This window comes from Parasteatoda tepidariorum, chromosome 7, assembly GCF_043381705.1.
Source record: "Parasteatoda tepidariorum isolate YZ-2023 chromosome 7, CAS_Ptep_4.0, whole genome shotgun sequence".
In the NCBI taxonomy this organism is placed as follows: domain Eukaryota; kingdom Metazoa; phylum Arthropoda; class Arachnida; order Araneae; family Theridiidae; genus Parasteatoda; species Parasteatoda tepidariorum.
The window spans coordinates 17793782-17814769 of record NC_092210.1 but is presented as its reverse complement, the minus strand read 5'-3'; the positions used below and the strand labels follow the sequence as shown (position 1 = coordinate 17814769).

At 30.8% G+C, this 20988-nt stretch overlaps 1 protein-coding gene across 1 annotated transcript in view; it reads left to right on the top strand.

Annotated features, from left to right (window-relative positions):
* Positions 1 to 20988, top strand: part of LOC107441545 (agrin) — a gene marked incomplete in the record, with an annotated part of 156998 nt that overhangs the window by 67498 nt on the left and 68512 nt on the right. Inside the window, 6 exon segments of the mRNA XM_071183122.1 lie at positions 2953 to 3047; positions 5669 to 5783; positions 7300 to 7518; positions 9801 to 10031; positions 11107 to 11259; positions 18268 to 18360. Of these exon segments, the coding sequence (XP_071039223.1) occupies positions 2953 to 3047; positions 5669 to 5783; positions 7300 to 7518; positions 9801 to 10031; positions 11107 to 11259; positions 18268 to 18360 (906 nt within the window).

Genomic DNA, 20988 nt, shown 5'->3' with positions numbered 1-20988 from the left:
TAACTATGCTCAGCTGTGGATAAAATCTTTAAAATTGCAGGTACGTGAGAAAGATTATAAATTTTTGTTCAAATTCATTCGACAATTTAATACATGGTGCGTAGCGTTTTTAAAAAGTGCTTAAAGGTGCTTATTTTAGATTTTCCTTTTTTAAATGTCCTTAAAGGTGCTTTATTCATTGGGTATTTGTAAAAAGTGCTTAATTTTCTCTTTTTGAAAATGAGATTTTTTTTCTTTGCCTTGCCAATTTTCACCATGTATTATGCAAAAGCGTGCTTTTCGCATTTTTCTATTCAACGTTCTAACAATTCATTTATCCACAATATATTTCAGCGTGCCGTCGGTCCATAGCATATGAAAGCACCAGTCATTGTACAGGTTTGATGAAATACTTGCGAGTTCGCATGTGCGTATAGTGAATTGGGATCTGTGAGATTATTGCACTCTCACGTGCAACTCTTCTGCATTTTGCTTGATATTATCAATGCCAAGCTTCATTTTCCACCCTCTGAAATCTCTTTCTGACTCTTGATCATTTTTAATTGCTAATATAATCAACTAAAAAGAGTTAATCAAAAACTAGTTACTTTATAATGATCATGTGAAGCCTTTGAAAATTATTTTGCATTTTGTTAATGTATATAGTGCTTAAAAATGCTTTTTGAGTGCTTAAAAAGTACTTAAAAGGTGCTTATTTTTTGTTACAAGATTTGGCTACGCGCCCTGTAATAAACAAATATGATATCGAAAATAAATGCCACTTTCTTCGTAGGGAACTACTGATAAACCAGTAATTACATGAAAATGTGGTTTTAAAGGCGGAAACAAACCAGTTGATTAGCTGTCGGGGGTGTTGTCCAGGTGATATATGCTATCAATTTTGTCTTCAAGTCTCCTCTTCTTATCTCTAATTGATTGAGGATTTATTTTAGGGACCTATTCGATAACCTTTATTTGATTGAAGGTTTTAGATTCACCCTTGTTAGCTTGCCTGCCAGTTTTCCATTTTATTCGTGGCCTATCAGTATCTGAGAAAACTAAGTTGTCTGAGTCCATTCAGTTTCTTCGGATTTCAATACTAACCTCCAAACTATGGTGGCATTACCATGTCTAATGACTGGGGGGAAATTTGTGGATAACTTTTGTGTAGCACTGTCTTTTTTTCTTTTCTTTTTTGGTACTAAAATTTTACAGTAAGAATATGTTCCTGAAAATTAAAATCAAAAATTATAACAAAAGTTATGAAATTAAAAAAAAGAAAAAAGAGCAGTAATACACATGTATATTTTTAATCTCTAAACAAAGCAATAATGAAAAAATAATAATAGTAAATAACCGCAAACTTAATTAAACACATAATAGTAACAATATTTCAACCAATAGAATCAAAGGGAGAAAACAATTTTGATAAATTACCTTATTGTGTGGTAATGACAGTTCTGGTTTAAAAAAATCCATAATTATGATTAATAAAATCAAAATATACGGTATTTAAATAATTCGCTTGGTAATTTTTCCGTTCATATGGTAACTTTTTACCTGAAATTACCACGCATTTATTCTTATTATCACACATTTAGTACAAAATACAAAACTGAAAGGTAAATTTAACCAGTTTTTGTGCCATTCTCCAAGGTATCAATAAAATTACCAAATTTTACCACGCTAACCTAATTTTATCACATATTGTAAAACCATATTTTATTGTGAATTTTACCAAAATGATTATTAAAGCGATTCTGTAAGCATTATAGAGCTTTTTGACACTGCCATAGCGACAGAAACACGACAAATTTTACCATATGGTAGTTTTGAAAATAGTTTTTTTCTCAGAGCAGGAAATTTAAACTTTAAATAAAAGTTGTTTATTTTTCACTTTCTTATTTATTCAATGCCAAAATTTTTATATTAGACAGGTTGAAATGTGTTCACATCATATTTGATACTCTTTTTAACTTCTAAGAATACGTAACACGTAAAAAAAAAACGATTAACTTTTCAATAATGTTCAATACTGAACTGCAATAAATATCTCCCTCAATTTAATGATGATGGTGTAATGCTTGAAAGCTACTGTCAAATGCGATTGAAGTGAAACACACATATGCTTAGAAAATCAAATTTCCGCGCAATGCACTTCGTATTTTCTCCATACACAGCTTTAGATTTCTTTCAAAATAAATCTCCCAAAGAGAAGTTTTGAATATGAGCTGCATTATAATTTATATTTAAGCAACTACATCCTTTCGTTAATATTGATAATTATAATGTAAAATACTAATAGGCGTTTATTATAAAATTCCCCCTCACTTGTTCTGGGAGGTTGGTGAATTTTTCTAACAATCTATTTTTGTAACTTTGAAGGATAAACAAACATTCTTTCTTGCAGCACACAGAATGAGCAAGAAAATTTTCCGACTAACTCCTAACACTGACAAGGATAGCAAATTTTCTGCCGCATTTCCATTCTTTCAAAGGAAAGTGCAACTACGATTAGAAATAATAATGTATCTCAGTGTCGAATAATATTCTTACCTCAAACCAGGCTGTTCTTATCTTTTATGATATAAACTAACTGACTTCCACACTGACACGAATCCAAATTTTCTGTCACACTTTTATTCCTTCAAAAGAAAGTGCAACTACGATTAGAAATAATAATGCATCTCAGTGTCGAACAATATTCTTACCTCAAACCAGGCTGTTAGTATCTTATATGACATAAACTGATTCCACCCACCACCCAACAATTGCTAATTTAATTAAAGTAATGAATATGCAAATTTTATCTAAACTACTTGAATTTTGTGTTGTTCTTTTTTCCAGAAAAAGCTATTAACAAAATTATACTGTCACCAATTTTAATGTTGCCCATAATATCCTGATTTTGAGAAATCATTTTTGTAGTCTGTTCTGTTTCTGTTCTGACTTTCCGTTCTGTTTTCACTGTAGATGGATGTGAAAGCAAGAAGTGCGAGTTTTATGCGATTTGTGAAATCAACGGGAACAATGAAGCCAGATGTGTTTGTCCACACTCCTGCGTGAAGGTAATCATTAGAAGATTTTCGTTTAAATGTTTTTGTATCCAGAATAAAATGTAGGTAAGATTGATAAATTAGTTTTTTAAATGGCAGAAATTAAGTTTAAAAAAAAGTACAGAGTAAGCGGAAAATTGATTTCCTACTTCTAAATTGATTTCCCACTTATGATCTAAAAATGTAATGAACTTTTAATGAGTAGAGATAGTGAGGTCAAATAATCTGTCATAATTAATATTATTTAGAGGATTTAACTACAGTTAAATCCTCAAAACCATAATGTTAATATACTCCACATCAAATTTTTTATATTAAATTTCACGAAATATTTTACAAACAATGACAAAACAAACATAAGAAATTTGCTTTTTTGCATTTGTTCTAAAAATCAGTGCTCACCCTCTTAGATTAATTGCATATTTTATCATTTTTTCCCTTTTTTTTCCTTCCAAAACCACGATTTTTTTTCCTGTTTCATCAACCTTTAGGCGATTGATTAGTTGAAACAAGTATTTATTATTTATTCAAACGATACTGGTTCGGTTGAGATACAGGGTGGTTCAATGCTTTTCATTCGAGACCAGAATTAGCGAGATGAATAAGAATAATTTATTGCATAATTCAGATCATTCACTTAAAATGACAACCTCTCAGTAATAAAATATGAGACGTCAGTGGAACGCTACTTTATATCACTAATATGTTGTTTGATGTTATTAAATATTAAAGGTAAAACTTCAATAAAATTATCTTCATCATAGGGTAGGTAAGTTCATTAAAGTACTATTCTTTTTACCTTTAAATTTTAAACATCTTTAAAATTTATGGTTTATTAAAATGATGAGATTTGAGGGACTGTGCAAATTTATCCTCAAATTAAGAAATGAAGAGTTTAGGTATTAAAATCATTTGAAATCCATGGGAAAAACGATCGGCTTACAATGTCAATATTAATTTTGTATTTTCCATTTTATTTAATTATTGAGAAAAGTTTTACCGAAGTAATATTAAGTTTTAGTGCTACATGTTACAAAATATTGTTATTTCAATTAATTAAATCCGATAATGAACATACATTATAAATAATTATAACTGAAAATAAAGTTTTGGGGTAATATAAGAATCAGCCGTATTTTGTCAAAGTGATTATTTTTGTAGAAAATCATTATGATATTTTTTGTAAGCCATAAAATTTTTCGACGCATTGTGCAGCCATTTATTGTAAATTTTGGAAATTTGAAAAGTATCTATCGGGAATCAGTATGAAGGAACAGTTTGGTGAAAACTGTTAACATTTCAAAATAATTTAATTTATCACTATATAGCCTCAAGTTCTTAAATTATAGATATGTTTTGTAATTAAGTTCTCAGGTATAATAATTTACTTCCAAGCAAATTAGGAGAAATCTGATGGGTTATAAAAAAACTAAAAGATTTATTAGTAGTATTCAGGTTAACCCTTTGACTACGAATTTTAAAAAATGATTTTTCTTGTCCCGTTTATTATTCAAAATGACAAATTAGGTCACAAATAAGGCAAATTTAGTATTTGGGATTTTTCTGACAAGCGGTTATCAATTTAGAAGTTGGGACATGTACCCTGCCGTACTCAATGGTGGGATACATATGTCCCACCTGCAGTGATCGACTTTTATTGGGACAAATGAGTCCCGTTAGTAGTTAAAGGACTATTATCCATCTAATTGGATTTTTGATTGCTTGAACTTTACTTCTGAGTTATATGAATTTGATTATAGGCGGAAAATTCTTCAAAAATAACTCTCTTTGTCAAACGCTTCATAACTTCTTAGAGGGGTAGGTAGGAGGAGTAGGACTTGAAATAACTCAGCAATGCAGGATTGGAAATGTTTTCCTGAAACGGCGTTGAGCGATTGTTCCGAGCATTCTTGCAGGAAATTTTTATTTCGGCCAGAGAAGCAGATGAATAATTCCAGAATATTCAAAATTCCATGCTTCGTTGCACAAGAGAAGAGACTGGCTCAGCCCAAGCCTGGGCCAGACACGTACTGTAAAAAGGTTCAGGGTGAACTCGGACTCATGATAAAATGTACATGAACTTTTTTTAGCACTTTTAAACAAACGTTTGGTGCATTTATTAAGTATAAAAAATGAACAAATTATTAATTAGTTTTGATAAAAAGATCTTAATTATTAATTTCTTTATTTAGGAATTAGAGGCTGAGTCACTAGGTCACAAAATTTCGCTTTTATCCTACATGTATCTCATCCTCGTGTAAATAGGCGCTTTAAGTAATCCTTTATAACTCTGCCTCAGATGGACTCGGATTAAAATCTTCAATCTTGGGTGGTTTTGGATTTCCAAAAGCGAGCCCGAACTCACCTCTAGGCATTGCAGTCGGTAGAAGAAACTTCGAACACTTCCCTGCTACCCATCTGACTCAAGTTCTTTTTATGTTTGTGCATTTATTATTAAAGACCAATAGTCACTTACGGTATGCTTACGACATGCATCAAAGCTTCAGGAGAGCATTTCTGATCCTGCATTGCTTCGAGTCGTGAGGATGCACCTTACTCCTCTGAGATGTTCCGAAACGTTTACCTGAGACGTGTCTTAACGTGTCTTAAATTAGTAATCAATATTTTTTTAGATTGAGTCCTCTGTCTGCGGTACAGATGGCATGACGTATTTAAATGAGTGTGAAATGAGAGTATCAGCTTGCAACAAGAGACAATATGTTGTGGTAGGATCAAAAGGACCTTGCGGTATGATATTGATTCCCTGTCTATTGTCTTACACTTATGTTATTAAAAAATTGTATTAATATTATTATTTCATTATATTTATTAATCATCTATTAATATTTATAAAATATAGAAAGCATTCATGCATTAACTAATAACAGAAATTTATCTGAAAAATGTGATTAGTGTTTATAAAGTTATTTAAATTAATTTGTTCACCCTCGCAAATTAAAAAAAAAACTAAAATAAAAACATTTAAATCATGTGATAGAAATCAGACACTCATGCAAATTAGAAAATCTTTCATGGAAAATTAGACAATCATACGAATATTAATCTGAGGTCATTTTATTTAATAACCGTCGTTGACAGCAAATCTAATTTGGAGTTTACGACTACCAATGTTCGACGCCGTCGCCTTGTAATTTTGAACCGAATCCAGAAGTTAAGAGAACTTCTGAATCAAGTACTGGGAGAAATTTGCCTTCGTGGAGGACTTGTTAATGGAATTAACCAGCATTTTAATTGCATAGCAAGGAAAACCTCCAAGTAGCTTGACGGCAAGGGGACTTGAGCCCATGATCCGTCTACTACTGTGGATATAGTACATCACTGTGGTCGGTACGAGTCAGGTGCGGAAGTCGTATCAACCAGTCATTGCTGAGATTCAAATTCGGGTGACCTCGGGAGGTGAGCGCTCTATCTCCTGAGCCACCATGGCTCAATATAAGATAATTTAAAGAAAAAAAGACTTTCCCAGTACTTTCTGTACCTATTAGATTTGATAAGTTCTTTCTTTCAACTGCAATTTCAGGTCTTAAGGAGCAGACTAAATTAATTTCTGTATAGGGAGCAACAGGAAATTTTTCCCTAGTACTCCTGTACCTCGTTTTATGATAATATAGTTTAGGCTGTAAACTCAGACTTTAGTGAGCAGCTTACATTAATATCGGTAATTGTTTTTCTGGGTACTCCCTGTACTTTTACAATGGTGCAGACTTATCGTGATTTTTTTTTTCTTTTTCATTTAAACGACTTAAAACTCCTTATGCACCACAAAGTATAGCATGAGGCTTACAGTTGTAAGTAGAAAACAAAAAGAAGAAAAATTTACAAATTTACATTAAAAACAAAATTTCGCAAGGCCGCAAGACTTTCAATACTTTTGACCAGAATAGAAATAAAAACTGGAACGTTTCTTAATTTTAATGCATATTGGAAAAAAATTTCCCATCAATGAATTTTAATTTAAAATATTAATTTTATTCTCTTTTGGACTTAATAGTTTGAAGGTAATAAAACTACAAATGTTTTCTGATGTTTTTCTCTAGAAAATAAAATATACATTTTATAGTTTAAAGCGAATGCAATATATTCTTGAAAAGCTAGGCGTTGCTCGTTCTTTTATAAAATGAAAAAAAAAAGAATTTTGATTCGTAAATCGCATATTCTAGTGTGTTTCTTTCAGCATATTTAAACAATAAACAGATATCAATCTTTTTCATCAATTTGATTTATTCATTTCACACAACTTTAGATTTGTGCCAAAATGTTCATTGTAAGTACGGAGCTCGATGTGAGAACGGACATTGTGTTTGTCCAGTAAACTGCCCAGACACTTACGAAGCAGTTTGTGCTAGCAATGGTCTATCTTATCCTAATGAATGCAAAATGAGAAGAGCAGCCTGCATCAGCAACAGAAACCTAAAAGCAATGTTTTATGGAGAATGCGAAGATATTAGCAGCTCTGGTCAAGGTATTAAAATTTTTTTCAAAGCATAATATAGTTATTTTGAGGTAAAAAAAAGTTATTCATTGATCCAAACAAGCACTAACTAAAGGAGATTATTTGTCCGAAGATGCTTTCACCGTTCCCTAATGGGTTTATATTAAAGATATTAAAAATAAATTATAGAAAAACCTAAGAAAAGCAAAATTAATTTTTATGACTAATACAATATTTAGATTTTTTAAAGCTAAGTATAATATACAAACGATGCTTTATTTAAATAAAAGATTAATGTGTTTTTAAACACAGGTCGAACAGGTCATTTTTAAACATTGCTCCACCTCGGTCACTTACCGTAAATAGGTCAACATCATCGGTTCCCATTTTTTTTCGGCTTCGAAACCCTAAATGATCAACATTTTTTCGGCGGAACCCCAACTTCATAAGTAAAGTTTATTAAGGTAATTGTGAACGTTATAACCTATAAAAGACTATTTGTAAATATTTGATTAGAGGCATGAAGATTTTTAATTGTTTTATCATAATTAATTCTAAAATTATGTTTTATGACAGACAGTTGAATTTTCAGTTTTTGTACTATATTTAGTCTAGCTGTGAATTTGTTTTTGGTGCACATACATAAGTTGAAAATGAATAAAATGAGACAAATTATGGTTTACTTCGAATTGAAATCGTTGATCTATATTATATAGAACTCTTATACTTGTGGTCATAAAATCGAATTCATTTCCTTTCTGGCGACGTAAACGAAGAGCATCGTTCAGTTGCCTTTTCTTAAAATAAATACAGCATTAGAAGATTTAGTTGCAGTAGTCTGTTAAATTTACATAGACGCCTCTAGGTTTTATTTTCTCTATCCCTATAACAGCATCCCATTTTATTTAGTCTTGAGACCAAATCAAATAAACATATTATTTATGAAAATCGCAAGCATCTATTTTAAAGCTAAATTAAAATTTGAATCAGACATGTCTGCATAGCATAACATCTAGTTAAGTATTTTTCAATTCACTAGTATATTTTAAAACTCAGCTTAAGGTTTTGAGTGATATATTTGAGTCACGATTGTTATTCAACGTTAGTAAAATAATTGAAAAGTGACTTTGCGCTTCAGAATAGTTTTGCAATATTTGAGTAATTATTGCCAATGAAAATAGAGAGATTTTGCAAAGCGTTTCGGTCCTCCCTAGCCTTAACTTTAACACTTATGACCTTGACATCGAATGCGCGTAAATTTCCATGCAAATGATAATGCCAGTAAAGAGTTATTGTTACAGTTAACATAAGACAAACTCCATTCAAAATCTCCCAAACAGAGAACTTACAACCCTAATAACTAAAACGATCAGTTTAATTGCGTTTTTTAACTACTGCTTTAACGGGACAAGGGATTTAGCCAAAGAGGGATAGGACGACTATTCGCCCCTTTAGAGTTGAAAATAATCTCGAAAGTTTTACCTAGTAATTTTTTAATAAACATGATTCATAATTTACTATTTTATGAAAACTTGAAAACGTGTTTTCTCTCATTTACATCATGTATGTTTATATATCTAACAATGCAGTGTTTCATTTTATTACCGGCGTTGAACAGTCGACTCAATTCCGAGTTTACGACTATCAATATTCATCTCCGAAGCCTTGTAAGTTTGACCCCAATCCATAAAACAAAGAAACTCCTGGATAGAAAGAAACTCCTTGTCCTCCATAAGGACAAGCCAGCCTTCATGAAAGAAGTTTCAGATGGAACTAAGAAGTATGTGCGTTACATGGAGAGGAAAACTCCCATGGTTAGTGCGATGGGAAATGATTTCTAACCCATGATCAGTCTACCACTGCGGATATTTTGCGTCTGCACTGTGATCAGTACGAGTTAGAACCCAACGCTGAGATTCGAACCTGGGAAACCAGGTTTGGACTCTTCCCCGTGAGCCTCCGTGGGTACACATTGTTTTCTTAAATAAATAATCTTAAAAAAAATTTATCTTGCCCTTTTCTTAGAAAGTTTTAGTTCTATATTCCAGTGAATTTGAATTTCCCCCTCCGCTCTCAGAATCGGTCGGGCTAGGGTACAAAAAAGAAAAGAAAAAAAGAAAGAAAAAACTTTTCGTTTTCGGAACTCAAAATGTAAAACAAACACATCTCTTTTAGCTAAAGCTTTCTCATCAACACTACACGCACGTAATGATCTTTATCCTTGACTTAAACCCTTAATCTGACAGCGAAAAATCAGCAGCTAATACAAATTTTTAAATAACATGTAACAATTCTTATTTTGTTCCTTATAGATATGAGCACAAGCACCAAAGGATGTGTGGAAAAGAATTGCCAATTTGGGGCGACTTGCCAATTGGACACAAAAGGGTTACCTCAATGCGTATGCAACCTCAATTGTCCTCCAATTAGAAAACCTATATGTGGTTCAGACAACGTTATCCATGACAATGATTGCGCATTGAAAGAAGAATCTTGTCGTCAGCAAACTCAGATTTATATTTTGCCCATGTCATTGTGTGAAGGTAAATATTTTGAATTATTTTTAACCGGGAATTTTTCTTGGAAAGACATAAACACTGTAACCGTAAAATATCTCTTTTTTAAGACATTAAATTGAAATCTTATACCTATATTATGAGATGTAGGTACATTTTAAGCTTCATGCGAAACCCAAATTTATACTATTTTCAATCTTGCCTCCTTCAATAGTAATTTGTTAAATTTTTGTAGCATTTTTTCCTACCTGTCAATGCATGTTCGTAACCATTATTCTGTTGTGCAATTGAAAAATCAACGTAGGTGAAGAAAAATTCAAAATTTAGCTTCTTACATATTTGACATCTTTATATGGTAAACTGCATATTATTCCAAAAGAAAACTTTTCAAAAAAAATTTGTTAAGAAAAGATGTCAAGCTACTTTTCTCGGAACCAATCGTGAAGCACTTACGTGTTTTTTTCTGTTACATGGCATTATTATCCAACATTTTTTTCAAATTTCTGAAAAGAATTCAAAAGCAGGCGAAAGATAACGGAACAGCTACCGTAGCTAAATTTTAGTAATAGGCAGGCAAATAATTGCCTATATTTATTTAGAATACCGACAAGCTGATTAACTTATCAATGCCTTTTTTATTTGATTCATAACATTCATATTTTGATTTTAGCGATATATATTTCAAATTATAACAGCATTTTTTTTTTAAAAAATACAAGATGTGGCAGATAAAAATTAATAATAAATAGAANGTGTGTGTGTGTGTGCGTGTGTGTGTGCGTGCGTGCGTGTGTGTGTGCGTGCGTGCGTGTGTGTGTGTGTGTGTGTATAAACACAAAGAGGTATAAAATAAAATAAAATAGGAAATCTTTTAATGGGAAAGGTCTTGTTTTTATCAGGACACATTCCTCTGCGATAAATGCGATATTTCTAAATAAAGAATAATTATCTTAAGACAAAAATTACTCTTTATAATGTGTCTGTTATGATGTGTCTAATATATATATAACGATCGATAGATAGTTAGATAAATAGATAGATATAAGTTGATTAGAATCTTTATATCTCTAGTTAAGTGCTTGTTTAATTAAATTTTCCTTAGAATATAAAGAAGTACCCTGTGATGGTGAACGGCCATTAGTTAATCCTGTTACTGGTAGAGAATATAGTTGCAGAACAGAGGATGCTTTTAACTACTGTCCACCAAGTAGCTACTGCCACAGAACCACATCATTTGCGAAATGCTGTAGAGAAGGTATGGGCTGTATTGGAACGATCTTATTCATTATGTACTTAAATTTGATTTATAATTGTAAAACGAATAGTCCAACTGTTACGGATTTTGTATAAGTGATCTTACTAATTCCACCAATCAATACTAAATTTTATTTTATTTTATTTTATAAACGACTTTGAGCAACCGACCCAATTATGTGCTTGCGACTATCAATGCTCAAATACGCAGCTATGTAATTTTGACAAACTAGTCTACGCGGAGGACTTTGAATGGAACTAACCCACATTTACAATTCTCCAGCCCGACAGCAAGAAGATTCTAACTCATGACCCTTCGACCATTGAGGATATTTTACGTCAGCACTGTGATCCGTAAGAGCCAGGAGCAGAATTCTTATCGATCAGCCACTGCTGGGATTCAAATTCAGGTCACCTCATTGGGAGTTGAACGCTCTATCCCCTGAGCCACCACGACCCGTACTAAAGTAATTTGAATAATAAAGATAATTTTTCTTTCGAAATAAAAAAATTCTGTGAAACAAATAAAATAAAAGATAATAAAGTAGAAAAATATACTTTTGTTTAATATCATTTATTTAAAGTAAAACCGATTTTAGTCTCAGCTATTTATTCAACTTAAAATACAGCCTTCGCTTTCAGAGTAAATAAACAGAACAGAGGGAAAAAATTTAAAGGAAATCCATTTATTTATTTTTTTTCATCTCTCATTTTAGTTTCTTCAATCTAAAATCCAATTTAGGGTGCGAGTTCTTGCAACAAGCCAACGATATTGGAGCGAAATTTAGCCAACATAAATTTTCTGCTGAGCAAAAAAGAGGTTTATACGCTTTCTCCTCTCGTCTATTAGCCGAATAGCTGTGCGACAAAAATAGACCTAAATAAAATGAACCCTCTCCCGAACAATGAACTAAATTGTTCATCAAATCTTACACGCCGTGTGGGAGAAACGGTATTTGTATAAAACACAGGATAGTAAATGATCCACTCGTTCAATTTTATGACTTTGTTTATCGTAATGAAGTATGTTTCGTATTTATCGTGTATCCAGTCAAGTGACCATAAATATTCTTATTGCACGAATAGAATTTTTTTTCGGAATGAATAAATTTATTCGAATTGCATTTCAAAGAAACGTGAATAAGATATTGAAACTGATGGCTGCGTTATTTAACGTGGAAAATAAATTTGGCTTAAAATTTATAAATTATATTTTGGATTTTATAGTTTAAGCAGTGCTAATGAACGATCTTGACACTTTTATATATGTAAAATGTGATTTATTTTATTTTTATAAATATATAAACCTAAGTTTTGCACTCCATTTAGCAGTATAGTTCGTTTATTTGTTTTTACTATGTATTTTGAGACTTTTGTTTCCAAGTTTTTCTCCGTATTAGTTTATACGGGTTCATAGTATATTCTTGCTTTTTTTCATTCCACGAAATTTCACGGTAAAAAGTACTTGCCCTCTGAGTGCCGGTACTTTTTACCGTAATTTTATCAAGAATATTTTACAGTGTGTTTGTTGAACTAAACTCACTTTTGTTTACCTTAATGTTTTTACAACGAGCTTTTACTAGCACTGAGAAAAAATCTTTCACAAAAACCACAAAAGTTAACTTTTTTTTTAAAATTTTGACATTCAATGTTTGAAATCAATTATAATTAAATACAATTTTAGCATAAATAGTTAACTATAATTGATTACAATATAATCAATTATAAATAAACAAAATTATAATAATCAATTATAGTTTTTACAACAAAACCCGTTTATTTTGAAGTCATATTTATTTAATTAGTGTGATTAATGATTTTACGGTAATTATTATTGCAAAAATTATGATATATCAGATTTTTGTTCCATGACATGTTCCGTTAAAAATTTATTTAACGGTAAAAAGTACCGGCACCCTCTGAGTGATAAATTTGATCTGGATTTTTTTACGATGCATGATGTTCCAAATGATTTGACCTGCTCATCTTGGGTATGCAATTATTTCTTCTGAATCCGGCATCCCGGGTTTGAATCCCATCAATCACATGACTATATCTCTCTAATGGCTACACATTAGCCGGTGATGAGTAGAAATGACAGAGATTTTCCATAGCATCACACCTTTATTTACACGTGGCCTGACATCAGGCCTGTGACGTCCGAGGATCATTTAGAAGTAAAAAGGCGTATTTGCGTAATTGTTTCTTTTCTACTAATCTTGCCATGGTGGCTCAAGGCATAATGCATTCGCCTCATAAGGAAGTGAACCAGGTTCAAATTCCAGCAATTTCTGGTTGATACGAATTCCACACCCAACTCGCATCGACCACAGTGCTGACGTAAAATATCCTGAGTGGTAGTCAGATCATGCGTTGGAGTTCCCTTGCCGTCAGGCTAACCCTGGGAGATTTTTGTGGTTTTCCTCTCCATGTAAGGCAAGTACGAAGTCGTGGTGGCTCAGGGGATAAAGCATTCGCCTTCCAATGAGGTGAACTGGGTTCGAATCACAGTGATGCCTGGTCGATACGAAATCCACACTCGGCTTGCACCGACCACAGTGCTGACGTAAATTATCCTCAGTGGTAGACAGATTATGGGTTGCTGCCTGGCTAAGCGTGGGAGGTTTTCCTCCCCATGTAAAGTAAATGCGTGTTAGTTCCATCAAAAAGTCCTCCACGAAGGCAAAATTTCTCAAACTAGTTGATCCATGAGTTCTTTTTTCTTCTGGATTTTGTTCAAAATTACAAGATTACGGAGTTGAACATAAGTAATCGCAAACCCAACAATTAGGTCGCCTGTTCAACGAATAAAATATAATCTTTGGTTTAAATGTAATCTTTGGTTAAAATATAACCTGGTTATAAAATAAAATATAATATTTGCAAGAAGGGGTTCTTAATATCAGGAATGGTGTGAATTTGACAAGCTTTTTTTCAGGCTTGCGTCGTCCGAAGACCGCTTCCAGACACATTTTTTTCAGTTTTCGTGTAAATAGGGCTTTATAGTTCCCGAAAATGTTTAAGCTTCTCATTTTTCTGAAAATATTTCTGCAAATCACAGTGCAGCTAAGGAGCAAAAAATAAGGTTATCATTTTAAGGTTAAATTTACTGCATTTTTCTACTGTGTAGTTATTTCTTAGATTTTGAAAAATACATGGACTTATTTAAGAATATAAATGATTTATTTGCCTTTATTTACAATGCATGAAGCTTAAATGCAAGACGAAACGTAAAAATACACTAATTCTATTCTATTTAAAATTTTCCAAATGTCTTCTAACTTAGAAGTTTTATCCACTGTTCTCTTAATGTATTGTTTCCTTAATTTAATGTAATAAAATGTCAAAATTGCGCGTGCAACAGAAATAATTGCCCGGATTAGATTGCCATTCTTCGTTGTGGAAATAGCTTGGCTATTTTCGTTGTTGGAGTTCGGCGGAAAATGAATGTATTTTATATAAGATCTTTTTTCAAATAATTTTCAGAAAAATGAGATTTTTCTTTGTGTATTTTCCTTCTAAGAAGATTTAATGAGTTTTTTAATGGAGGATGAAATGAAGAATTTTTGCCGCATTAAAAAAAAAGAGAAAGAAAATACTTTGTTAGTTTACCCTGAGTCTTTTAATGATTTTATAGTTTTGTGTTTTGAGTTCAATTTTTTTCCGTATTGTTTGTTAACAGTTTTCTTTCTTCAGATGAACCAAGTAATTTAAATTGCTAATTGTTTTCCAATTTTATTTATTGATTTAGTTAATCTTTATTTAATGTTTTAGAGCGTAAATAAGTAAATGATTTATTGGTTAAAATTTATTGGCACAAGAGACAGATATCACTACATTGCGCCAGTCACTAGTGTAATACACAAATCTTTCTTTCTAAAATGGAAAATATTGTTTTGATAAACTTTAAAATATTGTGGTATTTAGGGTCAAGGATTTAAGATCAGGATACGCCCACTTTTAAACGAAGTTTTTCTTCTCTAAAGGAATTTTCGTGCGATATTTCTTCCTTTAAATTCTCTTAATCTTATTGTATTTATTAATTTATCAGTTTGTATCAAATTATACAAAATTATCCATCGATGCTTATATAGCTATTATTTTGAACGGAAATTTTATTCTTCTGAATTTTAAATATTAAATACATCATTAATAAAATAAAAATGTACCGAAATTTTGTCATGCACATAGACCTTCTCCACTGTCATATGCATTTTACTCTGTGGTTTGATTGGATCCTTTCAAATTAATCACATGGTTGTGCATGGTCTGTTAACGTTACACCTTCGAGGTTTGGATTTATTATCACACTGAAGCAGTTTTCAGATCAGATTTAATTGAATACCCGCCGAGAGACGTCACACGTGTGTGTCGAACGTGATTGGCTGACTCACGCGTGACGTTACTTGCAGGTATCAAATTGAAAACTACTTTCAGAAGAATAACTGCCAGTTTATCATAAATTATTCATTCATGTAAATCACTTGTAACTAATTTCTTTAAAAATATTTCACTATTCACGGGTGAAAAACATCCTTGAAAAACAGTGTCGTGAGATATAGTTTTCATAGAACATTGTTTTTCTAATTTCTTAAAATTAAATTTTGAACTCTACGGTGGTAAATATTGAGAATTACCCAGTCTTTGTATGGGTCATATATTCAACACCACAGGCACAATAAAAAACAAGTTTAAACTTGAAAGCAGATACAATGCTCATCACTCGACACTCTACAAAAAGAGTAGTTAAAAGTTGTATCTACACTGTTATAAATATTAGTACATGTTGAACCGCAATATTGCACGAAATAGCTGCAATCTTAGATAGATGAACTATAATATCACGTAGTTTAATCTTCATCTATGTGAGACATGGGCGCAGTTCAAGCAAGTTGTGCAACTTATCTTTTTAAAGTTTAAAAAAAAAACGTGGTTTCAGTTATAGTTAAATCTTGAATCTAATTTTCCTAGAATGCATAATATCACACAAATTTGGTATCAAGCAAGGTTAACAAAAGCACCGAACAATCAAATATGATTTAATGAACTTTTTAACATAGAAATTACTTTCTTTTAATCTAATGAAGTCAAAATTGATTTAAAAAATAAGTAACTTAATTTGAATATAGTTTATTTATAATTAGATTTTTTCAATTCTTACAATTTATAAAGCAGCCAAAAATATGGCTTTACGTAATTCTGTAATGATTCAAGCGTTTAAGCTAAAATTAGCTATTGAATTTGAAAGGCTACAGGGGAAGCCGAGTATATTAAAATCCTAAATTGTTTGAATGAACTAAACTTGCCTCGAATTTCTAAACAACGCCGTTCCATTTATTCTTGGAGCGTCTGCTGAATTTATGGCATAATAATCTGCTCGTAAACTTTACATTAAAATTTAGAAAGAGAAATCGTATAAATGTTTGTAGTAAAGTGATTTAGCCTGTACTTAAAAGCAAGCTTAATTTTATGTACGTGGAATTTAGCTTATAAACATTCATTTAAATGTGAGCTAAAAATATTGTAGATTTACGCTATTAAATTTCATAGAAATAAAAGTATGCAAATAAAAACTTTTTTATTCATTTCGTAGGAAAAATAATTCATTTTTAAATTTAAAAAGTCACCTTGTCAAATCTAGCTTACGAATAAAAAAAATGCTCTTAGCATTTATTACTTAAATAATGCAGACACGGCATTTAATTGGAACGTTTTAAGGTCATTCAAACTATTAAATAAAATCATTTTATCAAATCAAGCTTGCGTATCAAAAGATAATTTAAGCAGGATTAATTACTTCATTTCGTAATGCATAAACAGCATAAAATTTTGAAATTTTGAGATCGTTCAAACTATTAAATAAAATCACTTTATCAAATCAAGCTTAAGTATCAAAAAATACTGTAAGCAGGATTAATTACTTCATTTCATAATGCATAAACAGAATTTAATTTGAAAATTTTAAGGCAATTCAAACAATTTAATAAAACGATTTTGTCAAATTAAGCTAACGTATCAAAAAATACTGTAAGCTGGATTAAATACTTCCATTCATAATGTATAAGCAGCATTTAATTTAGAAATTTTAAGGTCATGAAAACAATTAAAAAGCCTAATTCCAATTTAAATCAATCAAAAAGGGCCCTGTAAAAGGGTTTTGTTAAAGGTATTGTTCCTGGATATTTGTTTTGCTTAATTTGAACTATTTTAGAATTTTCAGAATAAATTTTAAAAGCTACATTTCCTGAAAAGAAATTGATTTACACTTTTTCTTTTCAATGTTGAACAATGTTGTAAGGAAAAAACGAAGTTTTCCTTTACCAGCTTGCTTTTTGTGACAAAATATTCAAGACTGGAGAGTAGGACGTCTTTTTAACATTGTTTCAAGAAGACATTGTTCCATTATAACATTGTTTCATTGTTTTGTAATCAATACGATTTTTAGCATTGTTTTAACTTTAAAACCTATTAAAGAAGCTCATATCTGTTTATTTCGAAATTTTTAGTTTAGTTTGAATCAACAATATTCCATTGTAGCTGCTGTTAGTGATATCAAAAATTTACTTCCCCTTTTTTTAGCCTTACTAAGTCCATGGAGAAAAGACAATGTAAAACAGAGTTTTTTTCCCCCACTTAAAATAATATTATACGAACGAAAAAGTGCTACAAACATACGATTACGTATGTTGATTGTAAACACGTACAAACAAGACATTTCATTGCTCAAGTGCAAAATACTGTGCTAAAATGCCGCAATCATAAAGTGCAAATCATAAGTTGGGCAACTTTTTTTGCTTCTCTGTTTAGTTACTTTAGCCTTTTTTATAGTGTATGCCATATTTATATAATAAAATGTAGACAAAGTAAATTAAACAAATAATGTCTAACAAAAAAAAAAGTCTAGCACTAACTTGGAATTGGGGGTAAAAAAATTTTTTTGCATTTTTGTACCATTGAATTATTATAAATTAAAATATATGTGAAATGAAATTATCTGTTTTTTTTCCAGTTGTTACAATTAAAACGTGTATTGATACACCTCATGGCTGTTGTCCAGACGGTAAAACAGCCGCACCTGGCTCAAACAATGCAGGATGTCCAAGTAAGTCTTTTAAGTTGATTTTGATTTATTTTTACTTCTTTTAACTTAGATGACAGATTCATCATAAACTGGTTGTACTGAAATATGTCTAACAATGTATACACCAAAGAAAATTTCTATATAAAATTAAATTGTCACTTTTTTTCTTAGTTTTTGAAATTTTAAGCTAAAATTAATTTTATACGAAGCAGAAAAATAATGAAAAAGTAAAATTTTAATGTAACATTGTTAAATCAGAGTCCTAGTTTCTTACTAATGTTTCAAAACGAAACTAAAACGAAAAATGTCTCTCTTAATAAAATTCATTGCTATTGCTAAATTTTCTAATTTTGAGATTAAGTTAACTTCTTTTTACTCATTTTAATCGAATTCGTCTTTTTTGTGAAGCAGTGTTATTGTTTCTCTTATTGCTAACCGCTTAGCTAACAAAAAGAAGTATTAGCTAGTTTTTACTTATGTTCCATTGAAGCGTTTATCACGAATAAAAGTTTTTATTCGTGATAAACGTTTTATAATATGCTATATTATGCTTAAATAACTGTTTGTCTTCCTCTTGTTTAAGCTGTATTAACTACAAAGCATAGATACTAAATTTAAAAATTAAGAAATACAGAAACAGTTCCGTTTATAACTGTTTTGAGAAAATGAAAAAAGTCGCTTATAATATGAAGAAAAAAAGTTTTTTAATTGTACTCATAGTTGCTCAATTTAATTTTTCAGCAACGTCTATATTTCGTTAAAGTATGAGTAATATTTAAAATTTCTGTTTATGCCTACATGCCTTTCCGAGCACAAGTAAAATTACTGTTTCATTGAAGAAAATATTTTTATGTCTATAGCATAATAATCTAGTAATAGTTATGCTGGCAGTTAATAAAGCAGCAACGCGCTACAATGACAATGCAGTAAAATCGCAAAAAAATAAATAAATAAACGACATTTAAGCTCCAAATGCACTTATTTCAGTTTCAAAAATAATGACTCAATTGATTTTTGACTACGATTATATTTTCTCTCAACCAATATTCATTTTTAAAAGCACATCTTCAATAAATTGTATAAATTTCCTTTTACTATTGAAAAGTGAGTTTTTTTTAACCAACAAGTTAAACCTGTTATTTATTTAACAACCTTTTCATTACAATATTGGCTCCTTTGTTTATTAATTTTTCTCAAATTTTTTTTTATTTAAACGCTGATTAAAGGCATAAGCAAATGATAAGGCATGCGTCCTTTTTTCATAGTTCGTTTTGTAACTTAAAATTGCTTTCGTTTATTTATTTAAGAGGGAAAAATCATTACAATAAAGAGATGAAACTTTTATTTATGAAAAACGCAGTTAGAAATATTATATATAGAAATATAGAATAAAATGTGAGCAAAAACAATTGAATGAACCAGTTTTATTTTAATCTAAAAATGGAATGGAATTATAAAACCTTAATTGTAAAAATTTAAAACTTATATTACACTGTTAGAATTTTCGTTCCAAAATTACGGCAAAGTAACCGGCAGCCGTCTGTCCATTCAATTAGCCGCAAAATGTACGGGGAAGAACATTTTTTACCGGTGGAGAACATTTTTCAACCAGAATAGTTAAAAACGACATGAATACAAAACTATACTGTTTCTTAACCATTTACAACTAGCATGGTTTCAAAACCATAAAAAAGACATTTAAATGGACATTGGAGCTGCACTTTTCGTTAGGTAAAGGTCATTGGTGTTAGGTTGGGATTGAGTTTTTTTTTAATCAAATGAACCGTGGAATGTGGTTTAATAAAACTTATCTGGTTGTTGTACCTATCGTAAGAGATGAAAAATATTAGACTTTTTGTGTTTGACAGCTTTATGGTGCTGCCATCTATGCATGAAGGAGAGTATTATAGTCTATAGTTTAGGGTTGAAAATGTGGAAGTGCAAAGCACTGGAAACTCTTCATGAGTTGAAGGGAATGGAAGAAATATTGTGGTGTCAACGCTAGAACTTGAACCCCCAGTTCTGTCGGTCATAAGATTGGCCCTCTCGGCTTTAATGTGCACCTAGTTGCAAGGTACTAAATAGCTTCATTACGTTGAGCCCAGTTGTTGCGATAAAATTCGGGTTGTTTGACCGTAATAAAAGAAAGCAGTCAATATACGGTTTTTTTTCACAGTTAATAGTTTGTAACCCCTTATTTATGGTTAGTCGACTGTTTTGTTTAAATATGGTAAAATAACAGTTAAATAAATAGTTACTTAACAATTTTTTCCGAGAAATTTCTAACAGTTCAATGAAATGAAACGCATTTGTATTCATATAAAAATAGAATGGAACTGTAAAACTATAATTAAAAGAAAATTATGAAATTTAAAAAATTATATCAAAACCCCCTATGCAATATTTTCTTTACGAAAGAAACAAAGTTTAAAATTAGCTTTATTTATATAATAATCGTTTTCAAAATTTGTTAAATTAGGGAATAAAATTCAACCTAATACAAATCTATCCTTTAACATCATTTTGTTTGCAAAGAAAAAATGCCTTGACTCTTTGTCAAATGAAGTATATTTTTGGTTTGAAACTAAATAAAAAGAAAAAAAAACTCTTCAAAAACAATTTTTCTTTTTTCCGGCACGGAAGCATATA